The 12,510-nt window shown below is 32.4% G+C and overlaps 3 protein-coding genes across 6 annotated transcripts in view; 1 reads left to right on the top strand and 2 right to left on the bottom strand.

The window, feature by feature from the left end:
- The window catches only part of LOC126771913 (glycylpeptide N-tetradecanoyltransferase 2), a 251,084-nt gene that overhangs the window by 235,992 nt on the left and 2,582 nt on the right, over positions 1 to 12,510 (bottom strand). The gene's annotated exons all lie outside the window — the stretch shown is intronic.
- LOC126771809 (zinc finger protein on ecdysone puffs) lies at positions 445 to 8,397 on the top strand. 4 transcript variants are annotated; one of them, XM_050491935.1, is made up of 13 exons: positions 445 to 578; positions 888 to 1,124; positions 1,689 to 1,766; positions 2,582 to 2,928; positions 3,536 to 3,647; positions 3,729 to 3,875; positions 3,953 to 4,282; positions 4,736 to 4,853; positions 5,006 to 5,109; positions 5,315 to 5,501; positions 5,570 to 5,686; positions 6,088 to 6,196; positions 8,258 to 8,397. In XM_050491935.1, the coding sequence occupies exons 2-13, from the start codon at positions 888 to 890 to the stop codon at positions 8,376 to 8,378; spliced, it is 2,007 nt and encodes a 668-aa protein (XP_050347892.1). In that variant the 5' UTR covers positions 445 to 578; the 3' UTR covers positions 8,379 to 8,397. The 4 variants fall into 4 exon arrangements, with proteins under 4 accessions (XP_050347892.1, XP_050347882.1, XP_050347876.1 ...); XM_050491925.1 differs by having other exon boundaries at positions 2,570 to 2,928; positions 5,573 to 5,686; XM_050491919.1 differs by having other exon boundaries at positions 2,570 to 2,928.
- Positions 9,932 to 12,339, bottom strand: LOC126772198 (60S ribosomal protein L13). The gene is made up of 5 exons (XM_050492454.1): positions 12,247 to 12,339; positions 11,850 to 12,114; positions 11,383 to 11,532; positions 10,855 to 11,007; positions 9,932 to 10,078 (listed from the first exon to the last, which is right to left on the bottom strand). The coding sequence occupies exons 2-5, from the start codon at positions 12,090 to 12,092 to the stop codon at positions 9,959 to 9,961; spliced, it is 666 nt and encodes a 221-aa protein (XP_050348411.1). The 5' UTR covers positions 12,093 to 12,114; positions 12,247 to 12,339; the 3' UTR covers positions 9,932 to 9,958.

Genomic DNA, 12,510 nt, shown 5'->3' with positions numbered 1-12,510 from the left:
TGCTTCATTTTACATTAATAACATCATTGTTAACAACGCTTTTCTTTAAATCTTTAATAATAAGTGAAAACATATTATAAAGTAAAAAGATGGGTAAGAGCGAATAGAGCAAAAATATAATTATATAGTAAGAAATAAAGAAGAGCAAAACAATATTAGACTGCAATATTGTTTTGTTCTTCCTTATTTCTTACTTCATACATTTATAATTAAACAAAATATATACTTAAATGAAATTTGATCTTAGCGAAAGCTACCAAAAGAAGTGTACCATGCTAGTATACAATAACTTTTAGAAAAATATACTGTAAAAAATGTATCCAGTGGATTCTACCCATTATCCTATTCTTTAATTATAAAATAATTATAAAACGGAATTTATGAGATATTGTAATGAATTTACAATTCTTAATTTTTTAAAACGGCAACACTGAGTGGACTTCTTATGGCATGGCTTCTTTCTAGTTTCTACGCTATTCCGCCCTCCATTTTGTTAGTGTCTTTTTTGTTGCTACTTGATTAACGTGCTAGTTTTAACATATTAATAGCAATATAAATCATTTCTTGAAAATATTATAGTAAGTAAAAGGCATTATCTTTTATATTGAATTATTTGGCTCTAAATTAATTGAACTTAGAGAATAGGTAGCCATATTGGCGATTAAAATAACCGGGTCTTACCGAAATAATAATAGTGTTTTTCTCTATATACAAATTTATGAATTAAATAGTTATTAACCAAAAATTGTTTTTCTTTAGTCTAGGTTAACGAAATGTTATTATTCTCAATATAAAATTTGACATTCTAAATTTTATTAAATTTAATATTTTTTTAATTTGTACTTAGTAATTATAATATTGATAGAAGTAATTTTGCTATGGCGTAGATGTCATCTCGCGGTCGAGGGTACGGCGGAAGAGGGAACTACACCGGCCGTGGTAGCAGTTACAGAGGTTCTTATCGTGGAAGTAATAGCCGTGGCAATTATGATAGCGGTCGTGGTGGTCGGGGCGGAGGTTATTCCTCTTATAACAATGACTCCCGTTATAACAGCAGCAGCGCAAACAGATATGCTTCAAGTCGTGACAGAATAGATGACTCTTATAAAAAACCATATCGATCGGTGAGTTTAGTTCTTTGATATATTAAGCATTGTATAAGTTACAGAGCGCCATAAAATATATGCTATTTTAACCTAAAAAATTATCAATCTGTAATGTATTCAAAAGTCGCAATGTAATACAATTACACAATATATAAAGTCGAAATTATTATGGTAATGAAAATTATACTTTTTCATCTTGAGTCTGTCATCTTTAGAGTCATCAAAGTAATTATTACAGACAAGTTATAAAAACCTAGTTCTAAATAATGTGATAATAGCATGCATAATTAAACTAAAGTACTCTTCTTCTTAAGATGTTTCGTTGTTTATCACAGCAATATAAGATTTTGCATATTCTTAATTTTTATGAATCATAAATGTAAAACGCTTTTTTATACACTTACAATAACTAAGAATATAAATTGAGTTTTATTGTTTGATTTATGCCAGAAAAAATAAATTATAGATGTTATAAATTATTGTTAATATGATTTTATTTGTGCTAAGTATTCGCGCACTATATGGATATTATTTGATAAAAAACCTAAAGATTGCATGAAATATGATATATTGACCTTTCAGGAAAGTTCTGCTAGTTATTCAAATCGTGACTATGGTGGTAGATCAGGCTCCCCAGATCGCAAAAGGATGAGGATGGAGGTTAGTCTAAATATTTTAGCTGGGAAAACAAAGTCCTTTTTACATTGAGAATGTAAAGTATAATGACAGAATTATGTCAGTAAAAATTATAAACTACTGCATTGCATATGCATTGATCTGTTACTTTAGAAAAATATTTATAAAAACACAAAGATGTTACAGCAGTGCAGCGTTGCATGCTTCATTTCAGACAAGATATTGTTGCATGATTTATATTACCAAATAGATAGTCCCAAGAATAGTGCAACAGCTATAAAATATTTAATGTTTATTAAAAATTCATTGTAGATGTCGAAAATAGAGCTGAATATAAACAGCGATAATTGATGTGTTAAAACTAAAATAATTTGGAGAAAGAAATTTGAGTAAAATTTAATTGGTTATTGAATCACTACTCACAAAGTACGAAGTCAATAGACATGTTATTAAAAATAAGAAACAAAACATCTGTAAATCAATATAAAACAAACAAAGACTATAGATGGGTGTAGTCAAAAATCTTGATTAGTAATGAAACATCTATGTTCTGAAGGCGAATGTGCTAATCAATATATTAATGGTACAGAAAAATCTACCAGTAATTGGTATATTTTGAATTATAATGTGTAGGACAACTGCTTGAGGCTGTAACAAGTGAAGACTTGTACCACAAATATAAACTGGTTAAATAAAGAGACAATGACGTAAACAGGTAAAGACGAGTAAAGATAATTTTGAATTTAATACTCACCTAGAAGGAAGCAAAAATGTTTTAATACTCGTTTTCTATTAAATTGTTAAGAGGCTAGAAAAGTTCCAAAAAGAGTTATGTACAGGGCTCCTCAAGCGATAGACGTAGTCACGACGGAGGGCACTATGGCGGTTCGTACGGCGGTAGACAGGAGAGTTACGGCGGCGAGAGACGGTCGTTCGCCGGCGAAGACAGAAGGCGATCGCCGGCCCGAGACAGCTATCGCAAAGCGAGCGGCATGGGCCCGCCGCGAGAACCGCCCCGGCCCTCGGCGCGGCCCAGGGCGCCTCGCCGTTCCTTCCGCGGACGCACTCTGCGCTCTCGCGCTTCCTATCGAGGAGCCCCGCGCTCGCGCGGCTCCTTCTCTTCTAGGCGATTCGCAGAACGATCGCTAGGATACACCCGAGCATTCAGAAGTGTTAAGGGGCGAAGGTAAATGCGGTACAAAGTAATGCTTAAATTTTGTTTCTCTATCCATGGAATTAATGCCCTGTGTTATATCTATATACGATAGAAAAGATTCGAATGTGAACTATTATTCAGACGTCAATTGCTGAAAGTCGTAATATACAGCTAAATAAGTTAAAATGTTGGAGACAATTATAGTAAAAAGAAACTAAATCAGAAGAGCTATAAAATTGAAATGTCAGGGAAATTGCTTATTATTACCTATAAAACCTATGAAAAGGTGAAAATAATTATGAAAACAACTACGCTACGTATTATGTTTAACATATATGTTACGCCTAAACTACATGAACTGAATAGACAATGATTCATGGTAGGAAAGAAAGATATATTTCTTGGAAATATGTTAAAACATTTTGACTAAAATAAAAAAAATAACACTAGTATAATAAGAGATACTATTAACAAATTTAATGATTATATACCAGTGGCTAGAATTATCAAGGAATGGGTTCATAGGATATTAAAACTATACATTCAATAAAATCTTAGTCGTAACATATATCAACCCAATAAGTATATTGTAATATTAACAAGCTGTATTAATAATATTATTCTTGTCAAATAATAGCTCTGTAAAGTCAAAAGAAGATGAAGCATCATCAACAGAAGAAGATTGGGAAGCTGAAGAAAAAGAAGAAACTGTAGAAGAGAAAAAGGAAGTTAAAGCCAAATCACCCAAGGTTAGAAAAAAATAATCTTTCTATCAAACTAATATTATTTTTTAAAGCGACAGAAATGCTCATTTGATTTTTCATTAAAAGGAGGAAGTTGAGGCTTCTGAGGGCGAAGGCGTTGACGGCGGTGAAGACACGGATAAGGAAGCCGATGCCGCCTCCGACACTGCACCCTCGCAGCCATACGTTCACCTCTCTTGCGTGCATTGCAAAGAAAAATGTGCTACGTTCGCCGTAGGTTCCTACAATAATTAGACATAAGTCAAATAATAAGGTCGAAAGACATAACACTCGTGTCGTACATTTGTCAGGGATACGCGAAGCATTTGTTGTCGAGTAAGCACCGGGCCGCGATGAGCGCCGTGGCACGGCGACACAAGGCGCAGTTGCTGCGCATGCGCGTGGCTCAACGCGGCGCGCAGCGCGAGCTGGAGGCGGCAGCCGGCGCCGAGCTGGCGATGCGCACCACGTTCTGCCTCGTTTGCCGCCTCAACCACCGCACCACGCGCCACGCGCACAACCTTACCGACACTCATCGCGCCATGAAGCGGTTCCTCATGCCGTTCTGTCGTATCTGTCGAATCACGTTCCGATCGCCCATGATATATGAACATCATATTTCTTCCATTGAACATCTCAAGGTGACAGTTCTGTCAAAAAATATTTTTTCTCAGTTATATTATATCTACTTATACTTCCTAATGTAGAGTGAGGTCTCTAGAAATGTCAAATGTGAACATGAACATTTACTGTTTGCAAGCTTTTCATCGTGGATATTTACTAATTATTCATTGTTGTAAGATTACTGATTAATTATGGTAGACATACCACTGTTTTAGGCGAATTTATTTTTTTGGAATTATATGCTCTTCTTTATTTGGTTATTAACAATTATTTAAAAAAAATTAAATTTATGGACCCTCACAGTAACAAATACTTGTTCAAAGCAATAGTGAACCACCAAAAATAATACCCCTTATTGACTGACATGCAAGCCTCTCAAACACCAGCATGTATCACTAACATTCAAAATATTATATTATGATCCTGTTTTTCTTCGGGTAATTTTTGAACAAATAACTTTATGACTACAGAAAAAAGCTAATCAGACTGCAAGGAGGCTCAGCCCGAAAGCTGAAGGTAGCGGAGATGAGGGTATGGATGTTGATCTAGACAACTTTATGACGCTCGACTCCGTAGGCGACGTAGATGGTGAGTAGATGTTAATAGCAATAAATGGACATGTTACTTCTGAATATTTAACTTATTAAAAAAAATAATTTTATTAAAATTTTAAAAAACTTATTTGATAAATAATCTATTTGTACTAAATATTATCTAATACTTACTATGGCTTTTTTTAGAAGTTGAAGATGAAGATTCGGGTGGCGAAAAAAAAGAAGAAGCATCTCCAAAAAAAACAAAAGTTGAAATCAATATTGGAAGTGAACATATCAAGAAGATGGAGGTAAATAAAAAAGATGCTTTGTAAACACTTATTGAAAGGATTTCTCAAAGGCTACACTTTTAGCACACAATTTAAAAAAAAAATGATAATTATATTATTATAGTTTTACAACACACAGTTAGACAGTTACACAAACATGGTATTTTTTTCTATGTAGGTATGTATGTAATGATACATGAATACAAAATAAATAAAATGTGAATAGGTGTGGTGGTGCGAGCTGTGCCGCGTGTACTTGCCGCGCGCGGACACGGGCAGCGCCGAAGAGGCGGAGGCGCTGCGGCGCCACTGCCGCCTGCGCATCCACCTCGGCCGCTACGTGCAGCACCGTGACACGCGCACGCTGCGCCGCCACGCCGAGCGCATCCACCGGCAGCTGCACCAGCAGAAAGGTATTTACTTTGTGGTGCGGCGACGCCCCCGTCGAACTGAACGGATGTCTAATTACGATTCATTTCAGAAGATGAAAAGGAAGCAGCGACTGAAGACACTGACAAAAAAGTTAAGATGGAGAAAACTGAACCAACTATTGAAAAGAAAAATCACGAAAATGGCGCAGATTTGGCAAATGCTTCTGGTATTATATATTATATAACATTTTTTAAATAATAACTTAATTTTCAAAATATATTTTTTATGCTTTTTTAATTTCTACATAATTATATTATTAATAATAATAAGTTTACTGTGTGAGACATTTGGGTTGTTATTTACTTACTTTTTTACTGTTAAGTTTGCTTTAAGATAAAATAACTGTTATTTTTACACTTAGGAATCTGAGATCAATGATTACCCCAGAAACATTGGATTTATTATTAGGATTAGATTAATAATAATAAATTTACATACATTGTTTTCTAAACTGAATTTCATTCTTTTATTAGGAATAAAACATCATGGAAAATGCAAATTAATTGTATATAGTAGTGTCAAAAGTGTTTTTTATTTATAAATAATGATAATATTTGGCAATTTTAGGCAACGAAGATAAGTTGTGGGCTGATGTTGATAAAGACATTGGAGAGCTACTTAGGGAAGTAGACCCACAAGGCAATGAAGCTAGTGATGATGAAGAGGATCTCGGAAGGTAGTCACTTTATAAGTTAGTAAACATACTAACAATACATTGTATACTTAGTTGATGAGTTATGTTAGATGCATGGTAATAATAATATAATATTTTATAACTTTGAGACTAATTATATAATATTAATGAGGCCCAGAGAAAATTATTTCTCTTGCCAAGTCCTTAAGAATAATGTATATAGAATTGCACTTACTATGGAAGTATTATTGAAATTGGTGGACAAATAACTTTTACCCAATTTGTCAATATAATAAACGAGTTTTAAATAAATCATTCCATTTCTGGCCGAAGTCAAAGGCTTATAACCCTAAGAAATTCTGTTCAAGGTTAGCTTAAATTATTTTTTTTTATTGGGGCTGTATACAAACATATGATTAAAATCACCTTGCAATTATAATGCAGTAAATTGTCAATCACAATAAGCTTCAGTTTAACTCGAGTAGTGCAACTTACTAACTAGAGTAGGAAATAGACTCTTTCTAAAGTTTGTTCAATTTAATGTGTAATTTTGAAAACAGCATTTTAAAAATAAAAAAAAAATAATTTTAAATTATACATTATCATTTACCAGCAACAACTTACAATCATTTACCTTATTATTAGATTACATTAAGTGAAATTCGCTACAGAAACCTTCATTGAAGAGATCTTGAGCTTTCACAAGAACTTCTTAATGAAGGTGCAATCATAACAGTTCGTTCAAATTCATCTCTAGAAAACTTCAGCTTCGACCATTCGGACAGTACTAATAAGTAATATTAAATAGAATATTTTTTCTTTATATACATGTATATTTATATATTTCGTTCAGAAAACTGGATACAATTTGGTGGTACATACACAAATACAATGAATAAGAATAAAATAGTTATCTGTATTCTTCTAGATGCGTATTCGCATCTAGAAGAATACATCCTAGAAGAATACAGCATCCAAAAAAGTATCATTCAGCGGTATTTATTCACGCTTCTCGCCGAACCTCTATCAAATAATGAAATTATGTGTAATTTTTTTATTTAAAAAAATAAGTAGATTGTATTTTTTAAGTCTTATTTTTTTTTTTATAGAATAGGAAGTGCCACCTGATGGTAAGTGGTCACCAAACGCCCTTAGACATTGGCATTATAAGAAATGTCAACCATCGCTTATAACCAATGCGCCACCAACCTTGGGATCTAAGATTTTATGTCCCTTGTGCCTGTAATTACACTGGATCACTCACCCTTCAAACCGGAACACAACAATATCAAGTATTGCTGTTTTGCGGTAGAATATCTGATGAGTGGGTGGTACCTACCCAGACGAGCTTGCACAAAGCCCTACCACCAGTAAATGTATTAGATTAACCTATCATTCTATATTAATGTATTGTGTCCAGCGTTACAAATTAACTAGTGAAACAAAGGACAATGTTATCACTACATTTCCAAATAAAATAAAATTCCAGTGAGTTTACAGCGAAAGTTGTAAATTTTTTTTAATAAATTATAGTAAGACAATTTAATAATTGCAATATTGAACATGCAATTTTGTTTTAGGAAGTATAATAAATTATTATCTTTCTCTTTTCATCCGCCATTTTAAATGAAAATGACACTTAAGTGTTCACCGCATTTTTTTTTACTAAAATCGTTCAAAATATGTATCATATGTTCATGACCCAATGACTAAATTACCTAGATAGCCCACTGTGTATGTAAATCTTAACCGGAGATTGCAGGTTCCAATCGAGGAAATCACTTCTTTACTATCGAGTGCTTAATTTGTGTTTATAATTTATCATGCTCATCAGCGAAGGCAAATATCGCGAGGAAACGTGTATGTTCTGGGTGCAAATTTGCCACACGTAATCCACCAACCTGTATTAGAGCAGCGTGGTGGAATAAACTCTGAAAAGAATCGGGGGCCTTAGCCCCAGTTGCTAGACATTTACAGTTGTTACTTTCTTACTTTTTAATGTATCTTAAATTAACTTTAAGATAAATTAAAATAACCGGTATTTTTATACTTAGTAATCTGAAATCAATTGTTACCCCCTAAATATTGGATTTTTAATTTCAGGTATGACAAGTTTCGAAAAAGCGACAAGAAATCTAAAGCTGGTGAAGGCGATGAAACAAACCCCAAAACTGACGAAAACATTAATGAAAAAGTAAACGTTGAAGTTAAATCTTCCGCTTAAAATACATAATTTGTTTTTAGATTATGATTTTTATTGACTTCATTTAAGGATATGCTAAAATAAATTTTAAGTAGACAAATTGTTTTCATTTATGCGAGCTTCTAAATATAATAAATAATTAAAAATCATTGTACAAGATGTTTACAAAACTTAGTTAAACATGCATAATATATGTTAAAATTAGAACAGCTTGATTTTGAAAATAAATAAAAGCTTATTGAGATTTAGATTGACTATATAACATAATTGTAGGGCCCATGGAGGCGTAGAAATAACGTTAAACTTGGGTTAAATCGCACGGAGCAGTTGGTATTTATATTCATATATAATAAATATGATCCATCTATAATATAGCAACCTTTTCATCTTAAAATACAAGGAAATAGAATTTGTTCAGAGAACAACCTCTTAACTAATGAGATATTTACAGTCTGTTAAAAGTAACCTCTCCTTTCCCTAGCGTATATGTAGATATACTCTGAGAAAAGGAGAGGAATTCTTGATATAAAGAATAAAATCTCAATAGGCAGAACACGATATAATAATGCGGGCGCCATTGAACCGTCAATCTTCAATACTTCCACTGCCAAGCGCATTTACCAAAACAAAGCTGCAGAGGCGCTCAGGTAGCCAACCTGTGATTCTATTCCTGCGTGTGGGTGTATCTCTAAAAGACAGTCCTTTAGCTCAAGAAAACTTCAGTAGGTGCCCTAAATTCTCCGTGGCAAGTTATTTATTCATACTTAGATTGTTTATTTGAAATATGTCCGGTGAAAAGCGCAAATACCATCAAAGGTTTTTTTGCATCTAATAGGATAAAAAGAATTATTTAGAAGTTTCTATGAAGTTTGTCGCGCGTTATCGTCGCATCTATAGCACATATCATGTATAACGTATAGTTAAAATGCGAAACAGTCGTGAAGCTTACGGACGAAATACTTTTCGGTAGGGATTACTGTACAAAGGTAAGGCCATCTTAGCTTATTATTAACAAAGTATGTTATTAATATAATTATCATTTTTACCGACGGATAACTAAATTTGGTAAGTTATACTGCATACATTATTTTGCCGTTTTCAAATATCTAACACGAATACAATATTGTAAAATGTATTAACCTTGTTATATGAGGTATATTCGTATGTTCAAAAAATGGATTTATAAAACAGTTTTCATTTATATTATAGTATAGAGTTCTTGTTTTTCCATGGGGACCTGTAATACAGATATTCATATGCCTAACTCGTATACTAGCTACTCACATTCTAGAATCTAGACTGTGACTATGAATGTGTAATATAATAGTAAAAATATCAATTAATAATTTATAACTTAAGGTCTGTTTATTGCGAAGAGAATTAAACATTATTACTATTATCTAACAACTGTAAAAGATATTGTCAACAAATAAGTAGTTGTATTATTCATGGAGAAATAATGCTTCTTCTTGATCAACATTAATAAATGTAATTATTAATAAATGTTAAAATATTTAGGTTAAGGGCATGTTTAGTAATATTTAAAGTGTAAAGAAAATAATAAAACAAGCAGATAATTTTACAGTTTTTTATTAAGTATTTCACTTCTTAGCTTTAGCTTCTTTAACTGCAGCTGGAGCTTTAGTTACATCGTCAGGGTTTTCTGCCGCATCCTTCAGCCTCTTGGCTCTGATTCCGACGAGTTTAGCAATTGACCGAGCCTGCAATAAAATATAGATATGTTTCACCCCTTTTCAGAATATTTTTTTAAAACCACTAATATAATTGTACCCTACAAATCCCAGTAGGCAAGGTCCGATTTTATAGGTACCCAAAAAAACATGATTTGTAGTTGGTACTTATGAACTATTGAATATGTATTAACAATATTTTATTTAGGAAAAGTAAACTAGTTTAAAAATATTAGTTGATATGCTTATTAATTTTGTAATAAAAAATATTACAAATAAGTTAAGACACTCAAAACGCTTTCAGAATGTAGATTTCTCTTAAGATGCCACTTCGTAAGTTTTGGTTAATCATTATGAAAGTAAATTTCTCCTGACAAGAAACACAGTGTAAGGTGTGAATTACCCTGCATATTTGTCCGAAGACAATTTTAAAAGCTTGCACATGGAAAATTAAATAGGATAATGAAAATATTAATTTGTGAGAAACAACCATAAAAAATAATATCAGTAGTATCATACTGAACAGCAGCATTTATACAAATAATTCTATTTTTTTTTAACTTTAATTAATGGAATTAAACAGTTTTAATCATAAATATGTAATAAAATTCAATAGAATTTGTAGCTATCTCCAGATATTTTTTACAAATTGACCTATGGTTAAATTTCTACTAGAAGGTATTTTGTATGTGCCAAAGAAAAATGCTAAGTATTTAGACCACTCGCATTTGAAAATTAAGTATCAGTACTTAAATATCCATAATTTTATGTTTATTATATATTTTCATATCAATAATTATTCTCACCCCTCTGAGATACTGGTAAGCCTGGAAGTCTTTTTCTTCATCAGTAATTACCCGAGCAACAGACTTAGGTGCTGATTGCTGTATGGGCATTAGTGGACCACGGAGCTGTGTAGCCAATTTACGTTCCTCCTCATTAGCTTCACCCTTCAGCACCTAAATGTAAGATATGTAAAATAAACAAAATAACAACAAACAAAGTATGCATAGCATGCATCATACATAATAATATATTTTTTAAAGTGTGATTTTAATGTTACTTCAATAAATAGAGTAGTGAAAAAATACTGGATATTAGATAATTATCTTATAAATTCAGATTATTTATCATGCGCTCACTGATTGAGAAGTAATGTTTTAAAAACAAACTTTGTAAATTAAAATACACCTAATTAAAACAAATATCTTAAAGTGTATTTTATCACATAAAATAATTATTTTTTGTATTGCCATTACAATTGGACCAAACAAGTTTATTGACTTTTAAATTAATATTATTGATGGATAAATAGCATAAAAATTAAACCTTACCTTCTTGCCCTTAGGGAAGAGAATGAGACGGGCACGGTATTCTTTCAATCTCTGGACGTTGATTTGTAAAGATTCCACAGACTTATTGCGTCTACGTGGATCAATGGCAATACCGATTGTCCTTGCGAAAGCGGGATTCAAGCCTGAGGCCTAAAATTAAATTTATTATTAAAACAAATCAGACATATTTTGGCTGGTTGCTAAAGTAAAATCTAATAACGAAAGAGATGACTTTTCATCGATATATATATTCGACTACTTATAAAATATTTATATGATTACAAAATTTCATTATACTACAGTTGCGACGTCCGAAAGACCCAATTTCAATAGTTAGAATGAGTGGTTTTAACACTATAATTATACACAATGTAACAACGACCATAAAAACAGAATGTACAAACACAGGCCGGTTCTTTAGTTGTTTAGACACTGATGTAAAAAACAATTTGAACAATTTCAATTACCCTGATTTCCCGAAGAGTAAACCCGCGCCCGGCACGGACCTTCGTGTGATAACGAACCGTGGGACAACGTACAACTGGCCTGAGAGGTCCTGCTGCTGGTCTTGGGGCAATTGCTTTAGCTTTCTTAATTCTGTTTTGCTTTCTGCGGTGCTTTCTTGCCGGTTGATTAAACCAGGTTTTAACGAATCTTTGCCAATCCTTATGGAAATGGCCATTAGGAATCATATTATTTCCCTTCCCCATGATTGCAATAACCCCACTTCACCTAAAAATATAATATATCATTAAATATTTACTTCAACGTGGATCTAATCACTAATAAAATAAATAATATCTTTTAGTGTTTTAAAATCATTAATGATAAATTCACAAAATTTGGATTAAGAAAAACACTAACCACAGGGCTAAACGTACAAGTCAAAAAGAAGTTTCTAACCCTAGACTTGCGTCAATGTCAAAGCGAAATTTATCACAGAGTACATAGCCACTATGTTTTATCCGCTTTATGGTAACTTGCTATTTTTATTAGTTTTAAAAGGATAATACACGAGATAACTTCAAATAACTGAAAATTATTGTATTAAAAACTCGTTAACATGTGAGCCTAATTTATTTACTTAATAAATGGTCATCCTAAATAATAAATATTAAAGGTAATATT

The sequence above is a fragment of the Nymphalis io genome, chromosome 1 (genome assembly GCF_905147045.1).
Source record: "Nymphalis io chromosome 1, ilAglIoxx1.1, whole genome shotgun sequence".
Classification (NCBI taxonomy): Eukaryota; Metazoa; Arthropoda; class Insecta; order Lepidoptera; family Nymphalidae; genus Nymphalis; species Nymphalis io.
This window is presented reverse-complemented; position numbering and strand designations above follow the sequence as displayed.

Bases quoted from the DNA above. Each gene is read 5' to 3' on its own strand.
- LOC126772198 (XM_050492454.1), bottom strand. From the start codon at position 12,092: ATGGGGAAGGGAAATAATATGATTCCTAATGGCCATTTCCATAAGGAT. The intron at 11,533-11,849 runs GTAATTGAAATT...ATTTAATTTTAG, and splicing joins TTACTCTTCGGGAAATCAGG to GCCTCAGGCTTGAATCCCGC. The intron at 10,079-10,854 runs GTGAGAATAATT...ATTTTATTGCAG, and splicing joins CTTACCAGTATCTCAGAGGG to GCTCGGTCAATTGCTAAACT.
- LOC126771809 (XM_050491919.1), top strand. From the start codon at position 888: ATGTCATCTCGCGGTCGAGGGTACGGCGGAAGAGGGAACTACACCGGC. The intron at 4,283-4,735 runs GTGACAGTTCTG...TTATGACTACAG, and splicing joins CTTCCATTGAACATCTCAAG to AAAAAAGCTAATCAGACTGC. The intron at 5,110-5,314 runs GTAAATAAAAAA...AAATGTGAATAG, and splicing joins AACATATCAAGAAGATGGAG to GTGTGGTGGTGCGAGCTGTG.